An 11,517-nucleotide genomic window follows, 5' to 3' on the forward strand; every position below is an offset into this window, starting at 1 on the left:
ACACTCACTCAGTAGCTTCAGGAATGCTCGGTGTGAACTGTTGGACTGCACACTCACTCAGTAGCTTCAGGAATGCTCGGTATACACTGTAGACTGAGTGATGAGCTTGGTAATCATTCAGAGTCGAATAAGTGTTGTCACTAATGACAAATACAATATAATGCCAACAAGATGTTTATATCTTTTATGATGGATTGATGTATCATGTATGGTGGATGGTTTCATCTATTTTACTGTACTTTGTATCATGGATTTGAGGAGGATGATGTATTTCTATTTCTACATATGTATATTCGTTTAGCCTTTCATACCCTGTGACATGTATAGTGGATGATTGAGCATTTCGAATTAATTTGCCAAGAGGCATTTAGAACAAATGTATATTATGGACTTTGGACTTTATAATTATTCTTTCATGTGGATGTGGTAGTTGTTAGACTTGGTATTAGATTAAATTTAAATGTAATTCAATGTCATGTGATCCTTAAGGAATGTAACCTATTATGTATGTTTTAGTTGATTGTATGTTATTGCTTCCGCTACTATGTGTTTATGTGTATGTTATATCTTTCTTTCTTGTTTCAAAAAAAAATGTTTGGAAAATTTAGCAAAACTTTAGGTTATGGATCCCTTGGCGGGGCATTACACCTTGATATCATCAAATTCTTCATAGCTTAGGTCAGATGCAATATCTATCATCATGGTGTTATGAGTCTTCTTCTCAGCAATGTCATTAACATATAATGTACTAGTAGGAGTTGTATATGCTTCATTAAGATATTTCAATCCTGTATCTCCAATGGAAGCTAGATGGAGTCTCATGAGATCTTGCCATGCTAAAAAGTTATCCTTGTTAAACCTTGGAATTTCCCTCTTGTAAGACATCATGATCTTTAGCTTAGATCCTTGAAATCCTTCTTGCAAGCACCAAATTCTCTGATACCAATTGTTGGAAATATTGATGGAGTAACTGAGAGGGGGGGTGAATTAGTTACCACAAAAAAAAATCCACAGATCCCTTAGATGTCTTATAAACTAGTTACTGCTATCACCTTGGTAGCCACACAAAAAAATGTTGTAACTCGATAGATGTAGTGTGTGTTAACTCTAACAGAACTTTAAACATTCACAGTTGTTAACATGCATGCATAAAAGAAATAACATGAACACAAGAGACACCTGATTTAATGTGGTAACCCAATATGGGAAAAACCACCAAGTATCTAGCTACTAATTTTCACTCTTCTAAAGTGTGCCCTATTAGGAGCCAACCCTGTTAAAGGTTACAAAACACACTATTGGGTGTGACCTTGTTAAAAGATTTAATCACCCTGCTAAGAGTGGCCTTACTAGAGGACTTTAGAACAATTCAATAGAGCTGTCACCTTGTTAGAGGATTTACAAAATCGTTGTTAAACCAACTATGTTAGGAGATTTAGAAATCATTGCTACAATGGTGAGAAAGTAACAATGAGTTGACCTAAATGAGATGCAACTAAATTATTGATACAGAGCTTTGTTCTGCTTCACTAGATCCTCTCTAATTGAATACAACTTTGCTACTCCTCAAGGATATCTAATCTTTCTTCAAAATTCGCTCACACTTTGCTCTTCACACAAACAACACACTTGAATGCTCGCTTATTACATTTTTGAATTCACAACTTGAATTTTTATTTATACCTTACAAATTATCTAGTTGGCTCATTTACAAGTTACAATTATCAATAATCATTAGATCAATTAGCTATAAACATTACATGAAACAAATAAACTTTATTTTCCAAAGCACCTATCCACAAAATATATACTTCTTACAATACAATTTTAGCAACCCATTTAGATCAATAAATCACATCAACCACACCAATTGTTGCATGCATACTTAACCGAAGTTCTTGCCCTACACTATTCCAACATTCATTGTTAGCCATCTTTTATTATAGTCTACAAGAACAAACAATTTTTGTTTATAGGTATCACATGTTTACAAAATATATGATCAAATTTGATATAAAGAAAAGTTTGTGAAATTGGCTCAAGTGTGTATATACTTGAAAATTTAAAAAGCAAGATTATCTTAATTTATTCATTCTTAACCCAAGTAAATTGTGTAACAATCATCTATTAATGTCATTCTAATATTCCTTTTCATCAACACCAAAAAAAAACACACTTTCTATTATTAAGTTTTTCATATTACAAACCCAATCAAACACATGTTTTATTCTAAACGTTTCCTTACAATATTTGATATTAATATTAATCTTCTAAATATTGCACAAATGCATGCATGCAAAACCAGTAAAATCATTAAATCCCTGAAATTCGTGTATCTTAAGAAACACTCTCCTTAAAGAACCACTCAATTCCTAAGATTCTTCTATGTTCCAATAACTAAATGCCACATGGGGTCGGGTTGACTGGATCTCATGACCTCGTGCTTTACCGAGGAAGCTCTTGCCAATCGAATCAGACTCCAACCCAACTCATTTTGTGATTTAAAATTTCAAATATAGGATATTTATCAACATAAAACTTCACATGCAGTGATCAAAACAAAAAGTGTTGGCTTCATTTTGCTGCATGCAATCCATTTCCTGATTTAACTTTTCAAATAAGAGACAAAAGCTGCCAAGTAAAACAGGTGCAGACAAAGTTCTTTATGGAACGCCCATGGAAAAAATTAGATAAAAGATAAATTCCTCATTGCAATATATCGTACGAATTGAATTGATTCATCAAAATGAATGAAAAGAGCATCCCAATCGAATGACATCATAAAATCAGTAACATATATTTCCAATGACTAAAGGGAGAATTTCCCGAGAGCATTGGCAGCTAACCATTTGGGTAGATACCATCAAATCAAAATAAAATAATAAACTGAAAAACCTATTTTTATGCCTCCCAACCCCTTAAAAGGGTAGCCCGAGCCACACGGTTTACTCCAAGAGTGAATGCTCCCATGCGAAGGTCACAATTATGTACCTTGCACATGTCCTTGATATTCTTAAATGCGCAGGTCATATATTTCTGCAACTCCATATTTACCTTTTCTTCTTCCCACATGAAACCTTGAATATTCTGCAAGGATTAAAAAGAGAGTGAGCCGAAGCCACGTTGCCAATATAAAGAACAATTTTAATTTAACAATGACAGTGTAGCAAACAAGAATATGAATGAGCTATGTCCCAAAACAAAAAAATAGGAATTTTTTCAAAGTAATAGCATGAGCAGTACCTGAACCCACTCAAAATAGCTAACAGTTACACCCCCAGCATTTGCATATATGTCTGGCAGAATAATTACTCCTTTCTTTGATAAAATCTGTACAAGACAAAAAAATTTACATGACCAAATCAAAGCAGAAGCATTCAAAAGAAAATCTTGGAACTCATCTTGATAAACAATTGAGCCTACCTCATCAGCTTCAGGGTCTGTAGGATGATTAGCTGCCTCAATTATAAATTTAGCCTTTACATCACTTGCGTTTTCCCTGTGAAGGAAAATCTATTATGATTTATAATTTCTCTCAAATCTACCTTTGCCTAAATTATAAAATATTTACCAAGCCAAGCCACTTCAAATGCTGTTCGTCCTGAGGATTTTGCATTTTATTTTGGGGCATACCTGTTAAGAACACCCCCAAGCGCAGCAGGAATAAGTACATCGCATTCTTCAAGCAACAATGTTTTGGGGTCAACAATTTCATTGGCCCCTTCAAATCCTTTGATACTGCCACTTCGAATTTTATGTCTTATCAAATTAGGGATATCGAGGCCACTTTTGTTCCTTATTGCTCCTGTGACATCACCTACAGCTACAATCTTTCCTCCTTTCTCATGGATAAGTTGAGCGGCCCATGAACCCACATTTCCGAAGCCCTGCACAAGGAAAAATAGTCTAAGGCCTATATGTATGTAATATGATTAATGATCTAGCATGCAAATACATGGAATGGCCACTTGATGGCATACTAGTGGTCAAGTATTACCTTATTTATTCCTTTTAGTGACCAACCCATTTATCAGTTTATATCAAGATCAAGGCAGGACACCATTTCCATGTCTGAAAATACTTATACTATAAATAATTTACCAATCACTCATTATAGTTTTGAATGCATAAGGATAAACTGTCTCAGGCTCATGTAAATCTGAGCCTGAGACACTCCCACATGTCCCACGTGTCAAACACTTCCAGTCTCCAAGTCACAACTAAGTCATCATTGAAACACTACAAATGGGTCACAACACAATGGGTGCTTATTAGTATATCACAGGTTGCAGATCATGTGAGTTTGAGTTAGTGGATGCATAACTGCAAAAGCATGGCCTCTATTATTCATGTAAGAGCTTATTAATTCTGAGCTCGTTGCTCATTTATCTATAATCACCTAGCAAGATTGTTACTCTTGCTTACTTTATTTTACCCATTATTGAAATGCACAGAAAATCAAAGTATTATGCCAAACGAGTATTGCAAATTCAATCATTTACATAGCAGTTGATGCCATAAGACATAAATAAATTAAAGAATCACGCTAATGGAAAATGATGTTTGGCAGCGAGAACTATCAGGAGTGGTGATAAACATTTATATAAGATGGCACAAATCCATCCAAGCAACCAATTATAATGATGGATAATATTCTCTATTTTTTCCAGATACATCTATGAACTTGAAGAAGTAAGAATCACTGTGAACAATAATAAACATTTTTTTAACAGAATACAATAGCACATAATCATTATCTGAACACCATAACTAAACAACCGGACTTTACCAGTTACATAATCCTATTCTCCTCCAAGTCCCCTACTGCAACTTAACTAAAATCTTAGGGTATAAAATATTAGTAAACACAATACGAGGGAGGAAACACTTTAAATAAAAAGAGAAACCAATTTCTCTAAATGTATGGTTATAACTTATAAACATGTATGCATTAAATCAGACGATGCAGATAAGCTGTGAAAAAACTAACACAGCTGTCATTCTTGAGAAAGAGATTCCTACGAGAAGGATAGTAGAAACAAAGGTCAAGACAAAGGTCATTAAACTTACCTGGATAACAAAGGATAAGCCCTGAATAGCCATTCCATATTCAGATAACAGGGCTTCTGTTGCAAATATTACTCCTCTTCCAGTGGCAGCCTCCCTTCCAAGGGATCCACCAAGATCCTAACATGGTATTCACAAACAGTGAAAAGTAAGATACAAAAAGAACAAAAGATGTTACTAGATGGAGTCTTGAGCAGCCCAAAATAATGAAGAGAATGTCACAACATCAACATCAATGCACTTACAAGAGGCTTTCCAGTAACAATTGCAGGAGAGTGGCCATGAAACTTTGAATATTCATCCAAAATCCATGCCATTGTCTGCTCTAAAGCCAAAAAAAAGCCATCAGAAATGTGTAAGAAAATACGCATTGTCATATTTAACAGTTGAAGCCCAAATAAATATTTTGAAGTAAAAAGGAGCCAGGGGCATGATTTTAACAATGGAGATACTAACATTACTCACATAGATTTCATGTAACAGCATATTAATAATACATAATCATTAACACTAAACAAGATAGAGAGTAACATTCAGCACGTAGGCTAAGATTAAAATATCTTTCAGGGTTGACAGCTAGTCTGTAAAGCATATCAGACAGAGAGAAAGAGGGGGGGGACGGGGGGTACATTCAAAGTTTCTGTAAAAATTATGAAGTATACCTGAGAGTTAGTTCCCATGTCAGGAGCTGGAACATCTGTGTGGATTCCAATCAAATCATGTATCTTTTGAGTAAACACACGGGTAAGGCGCTCCAACTCACTATTTGATAAACTTGATGGATTGCATCCAATACCACCTTTAGCACCTCCATATGGAATATTTGCCACAGCAGTTTTCCACGTCATCAATTGTGCTAAAGCATTTACCTCATCTGGATCAACCTTTGAGCCAACATCAAGAACCAAGAGAAACATAAATTAGCTTGAAGTAAATAAATCTTAATAAATTCCTCTAGACTCTGGTACTTTAGCCCATTTGTAAGTATAACTCAACTCATGGCATATTTTGCTTCAGAGAAACAACAATACAAAATCTCATAGTTGTCTACAAGGCTATCAGTTGTAACATTGAGATCACAAACATCATAATTATTATTTTCTGAAACCAGAGACATTTCAAAACCCAATGGTCAATTCAATAGTCAGATTATTGTCATGGGTGATAATTGATAAATTTGTTTATGCCCCCTGTTTGTATGAAGAGACATATCCAACAAAGTCATCACAAGAATTTCGGAAGGCCTGGGTCAAGCTTGGAATAATGAAGCCAAACTGAGTGAATAAGTTCATGTGGAAATGTTTATAATAAAGAGAAGAGAAATTACTATCAATATTGAAAATTAATCTTGTGTGCTGTTCAAATTGACTATGGCTACATTCCAATCCAACTCTGTGAGACTAGTTAATACAGTTTTGTTGAAGTAACAAACACCCCTAAAATAGCAAAGTTAGGTGGCTATCTGTTAGTAAACAAACCAGTCCTTTGTAGGACAGATAAAAAAGGAGGGAAGCAATTGGAAACAAAGAGGAAACAACTTTCAGTTCTTAGTACTGAAAGGATAAGCCATGGTGAGAGGGTTTTTACAATTTACAGCCAAAGATAAGATAAAGCCAATAGCTCCAACACTGCACCTTCCATGCTAAACAAAAGAATGATCTTGATTTTGAGCTTGTAAGGCTGATAGCTCAACTGTAAACACACCATTAGAAGCCAATAAAAGCTAACTTCACGATTAGAAGCCACTAAAAGCTTAAGATAAAGCCAATAGCTCCAACACTTCACCTTCCATGCTAAACAAAAGAATGATTTTGATTTTGAGCTTGTGAAGCTGATAGCTCAACTGTAAACACATAATTAGAAGCCGCTAAAAGCTAACTTCACGATTAAAAGCCACTAAAAGCTAACTGATGAAGAATTTCAACATCAGGCATGCAATGGTCACTGTAAGCAGGCAATCCTGAGCTCCTTGGGATGCATCTGGAACCATCAGAATGATACACATGATTCTGAGAATTACAACTCATTACAGGAGGAATCAACCTAGTCGGAAAAATGGTAGAAGGCTAGTAGTCCTAATTTGTGTGTACCTGACAGGCGAATCTAACCTAGCCAAGTGACCATCATCACAGAGATTGTAGCGGAATTTTTTTGAGACAACATGATGGTTGAGAAAAAATTACTCAAGTATTGAATAGGACTGTTCCCACAGTTCATTGCAGGTAAAGTGTACTTGCAAAGAAGAGAGGTCACTTGTAGCCTTTTCTTTTTTCTGGTTATTTTAAACAGATTTTGAGAAATATAACTACTTTCCTGACCTTAAAAAATTGATGTACAAATGCATTCTATTATTTCAGCAATCTACTCACCTCTGGATGATACCGAATTCCACCCTTCATGGGTCCTCGAGCATTATCATGCTGCACTCTAAAGCCCACATAGGATTGTAGTGTGCCATCATCTCTTGGAATGGTACATTCAACCTGCATTATAATTTAGAAAATATGACATAAACTATACAAGAACTGGTTCAAAAACAGAGCAAATAGAAAGCCAAGTCCTACACAACATTGGGCAACACCTCACTCTCCGCCTGATAGAGCATGCACTTAAAAATGGGATACTTAAGCAGTTCTCCATACAGAATTTAATTGCATTACTATTGCCGATGAACATAACCTCATCTATCTCTGCAGACAGATCAAATAGCTGGTGTCCAGTAAGCAATGACAATCTCATTGGATTTGTATTCTATGCACAATACCAAACTAACTTTTGAAAAGAAAGGAATGCCTTCTTCTAAGATGGCTCCACATTGATGTCCACTTTGTTAGCAATCAGAGTTGTGGAACCTCAAATCCCTAAATGCAAACTATGCCTCAATGTCAGGGCTGTCAAACAATAGGGGAATAGCTTGCAGATTATCGTTGGGCAGGCACAACAATGCACCAAGCAATACTTTGGTTACTATTAAGCCTAGGGGAATGTTACCTGAGGTGTTTGCTTTAGAACAATTGAACAGAAATGTTGAGATAGAGGAGTGAAGAAGCAAACCATACCCATGGGCCATGCATAAAAGACTCCTATTTAGAACAACTGAGGAGAAATGTTGAGATAATGGGCTTAAAGGCAAATTATAAAAGACTTCATTTCTAACTCTATGTAGTAGATATCCTTGATGAAGATGACAACAAGCACTGTCTCTTACAAATCAATATAGATAACCTGAGCTTTATACATGAAAACCAAAAGACAAATGAAACCACAGTATAACTAGTTGAATCTAACCTGGGAATCCATGAGCAAGCACACAAGTTTCTTGTATTGCTTGGAAAAGATGCTTTACGTAAGATTTGCAAGGGATTTTACAGTCTTCTAGCTGACTCGCTGATAAAAATCAGCAGTCAAAATAAAGGTGGTTTGGGTGAGGCATGACAAAGGGTCGAAACGAACAGGCTAGCAAGAAAAAACCCTAGTGGCATGATGGCAACCAAAAATGGGCCAGCACTCATTCTTAAATAAGACAACGGGATAAGTTTCCATGGAAGTAGACCTAAAAATATAGGATACTATCAATGACAAAAATACCATCCAAGAAATAGAATGATAATATGTTCAAAGAAACTCCATAACAATCCATTCCCATAGACTAATTGTGTAATTGGAGATGGGGCGATTGAAGAAAACCCAAACAAAGTATCCATTTCCTAAAGCATGGCTTTCAGGCTTACAGTTAACTCAGATGAGTACTTATGTGTATTATCTACTAAAAATAGCATGGCAGGAACCCAACTGATGTAAGATAAGAAAGACGGACCCAACTCAGAACCCCTGGAGTCAGAATATCCCAACAGGAACTATATCTCAAATATCAATAATCAATTGCACACTTTTGAACCGAGACAGAAAGAAAGAAACAATATTAAAGCTCGCCAGTAACCCAAATATTCCCACAAAAATTTAGTGTTGAAGGCGATAACACCCTGATTGAAACTCCAAAACTCAAGCAAAAGAGAATAGCTCAAGATTTATATATTTTCATTGTAGCTCAGGAACTGCAAAACAAATAGGTATATTAGAAAAAGGCACCCCCCCAGCTCAGTTCTCCCATAACACACAGATCAAATAATAAAACAAATTATCTTATCAAATAAGCCAGCATAATTTTTTGTACATCAAATTCTAAACCAGCACCAAAACAATAATTGTTTTATTGTTTTACCTTAACTTCACGGAATGGGATAAGCAAACTTCGTTCAAGTTTCGAGTCTAGACGTAGCAGTGTCGCTGCCCTTTTAAAATTGCGACTTGTTGCAGCCAAAGCATTCATGGTTAATACCAATTATTTTCTTCAAATAACAAAATTATGATATCGCAAAACGAGCGTTCCTTCCTCCAAAAGAATAGAGCGAAAAAATGAAGAACAAGCCCACAATGCCAAGGTTTCTGCAATAATCTGCCAATATATAAAGCAATGGATGAAAATTACAGAAAGGAAACAAATTAAAAAGGGACAAGGAAGTCGAATCTATAAAGAAAGGGGAAATTTATAGAGTTGCAGAACAAAAAAAGGCTGGAGAAGTCTTTCAGTTGTACAACATTAATTACACCTTAAATAGATTTCCAAATATGAAATAGTACCTTGTCAGGCCACAACACGCCGCATCCTCATCCACATCCACCCTTTCCCTTTCCCCTCTACAACCAATTCTTAAATCTCATCCGCTTAAAACTGAAGATCACACGAAACATCAATTAATTTCACAAAATGCTGATTTTTTTAGGAATTTAAAAAACGGGTCCATCTGATCCATATTTTAAAAAACACCCAAAATTAATACTCAAACGTTTCTTGCGAAAGATAAACATTCAAAATTCAATCTGGGGAATACAGGAAGGAAGCTGTATCCTTCCTGTAAGCCATTCCCTCAGCTAGAATAATATAAGAGACTCAAAAATTAAAATACCCGCGTCAAGAATATCCTTCTTTATATCCTTAACGTGTAAGGGAAGACGGAAAAATAGGAGATTTGTATGTCAGATGCAGTGGGAAGGCTGATGCAATGATGGGGCCTGTTAAATATACGGCTTATTATACGGCTAAAAACATGGCACCAGGAACAGGGTAATATTTGTAGAGTAATAGAATTTCTAGGGAGGTTTTAATAACGAATTTGAATCCGCTGATATTTTGTGGGATCCCGCTGATTTCAGAACACTTTTTGCAGAATGAGACGAGCTTGGCGGCTTCGATTTTCCGCGGGCATGTTGAAATACTTTCCCGATTAGTTGGAACAGTTGGTGCTGACATCTCACTGATGTGGCACACCTATATACAGCGCCAATGTCTATCCTACTGGCTGCACTTTTTCCATAAAAAACACTTTCTCTGTGGATTTATTATATTTATATTCTTTAACAAATGTTCATCCATCATGGTGTATGAGCATTGTATGGGAAAGGGTTCATGAGGTGGCGAGAGATGGAACTATTGACTATTTTCTTTTAATTAATTAAAAATTAAAGATAATTGATTGTTAATTTTTATACTTTTGTTGTAGAATGTTACAATTATTTATTATTTTTTAAAAAGGCTATTATACATCTTTGTCTAACGGAGTTGTTATATGGTGGATCAATGAATGAATTCATTTTTTTAAAAATAATTTCAAAAAGGTCTACAGTTATCTACATATAGTTAGCAAATAAATAAGCATTTAAAGTCCAAAATATTGTCCACTGTCTAAATCTCTTTTTCTTTCTATATTTTGGATCTTGTGTTATATAGTTTGATCAAGAAATCTACAAGATTGAGATTACTCAAGATGTTCACATTGTCTCAATATAAATGATTGATGAAGGATGCTCTCCTTAATGCCACAAACACACGATAGAAATACAAAAAAAACAACAAATTGAGAGAAGGATATATGGACTTCTTATTATCTCCACAAGTGTGGAATTACATAATTCAGAATTACAATATGCAAACTCACATGGGCATCTTCCTTACAACATCTACAAGATAGAGCTACGACTATCACCCATAAGTGCCCTAAACAACCTACAAGCTTTCCTCATACAGGCAGTTTTCACCGTCCGAGCAGGTTCTAGACACTAAGCTTTAACTCTTGAGGCTGACCAACCTCATATTATATTGTTTTATTACACTGAATTACATAGAATTGGTTTAAGACAATTTACAAATTACATATTCAAATGGCCCACTTCTAGAGACCATAACTAACAGACCATTGACCTAATGGGCTATTATAGCCCCTTTTTGGAAACAATAGCTAAAGATCTACATCAGTAGATTGCGCAACCATTTATTAATTTAGGTTTGACCTCATTTCAGAGCCATGTAGGCCTTCATCGTTGAGCCTGAAGTTTCGATAGCCAAATTTCATACCGAAAACATGCAATAATTGCACTAATACATATGATATG

General features: G+C 35.4%; 1 protein-coding gene across 1 annotated transcript; it reads right to left on the reverse strand.

Moving 5' to 3' along the window:
* Positions 1-2,686: 2,686 nt before the first annotated feature.
* Positions 2,687-10,373, reverse strand: LOC149575314 (glutamate dehydrogenase 2-like). Its single transcript, XM_089815087.1, has 11 exons — positions 10,035-10,373; positions 9,709-9,799; positions 9,290-9,523; positions 7,437-7,550; positions 5,730-5,951; positions 5,313-5,387; positions 5,071-5,187; positions 3,634-3,887; positions 3,424-3,499; positions 3,244-3,330; positions 2,687-3,087 (listed from the first exon to the last, which is right to left on the reverse strand). Exons 3-11 carry the CDS (start codon positions 9,395-9,397, stop codon positions 2,902-2,904), a joined length of 1,239 nt encoding a protein of 412 aa, XP_089671213.1. The 5' UTR covers positions 9,398-9,523; positions 9,709-9,799; positions 10,035-10,373; the 3' UTR covers positions 2,687-2,901.
* Between the last annotated feature and the right edge of the window lie 1,144 nt (positions 10,374-11,517).

Source organism: Cupressus sempervirens, chromosome 2, assembly GCF_028749045.1.
Source record: "Cupressus sempervirens isolate cs-2001-9-10 chromosome 2, ASM2874904v1, whole genome shotgun sequence".
Lineage (NCBI taxonomy): Eukaryota > Viridiplantae > Streptophyta > Pinopsida > Cupressales > Cupressaceae > Cupressus > Cupressus sempervirens.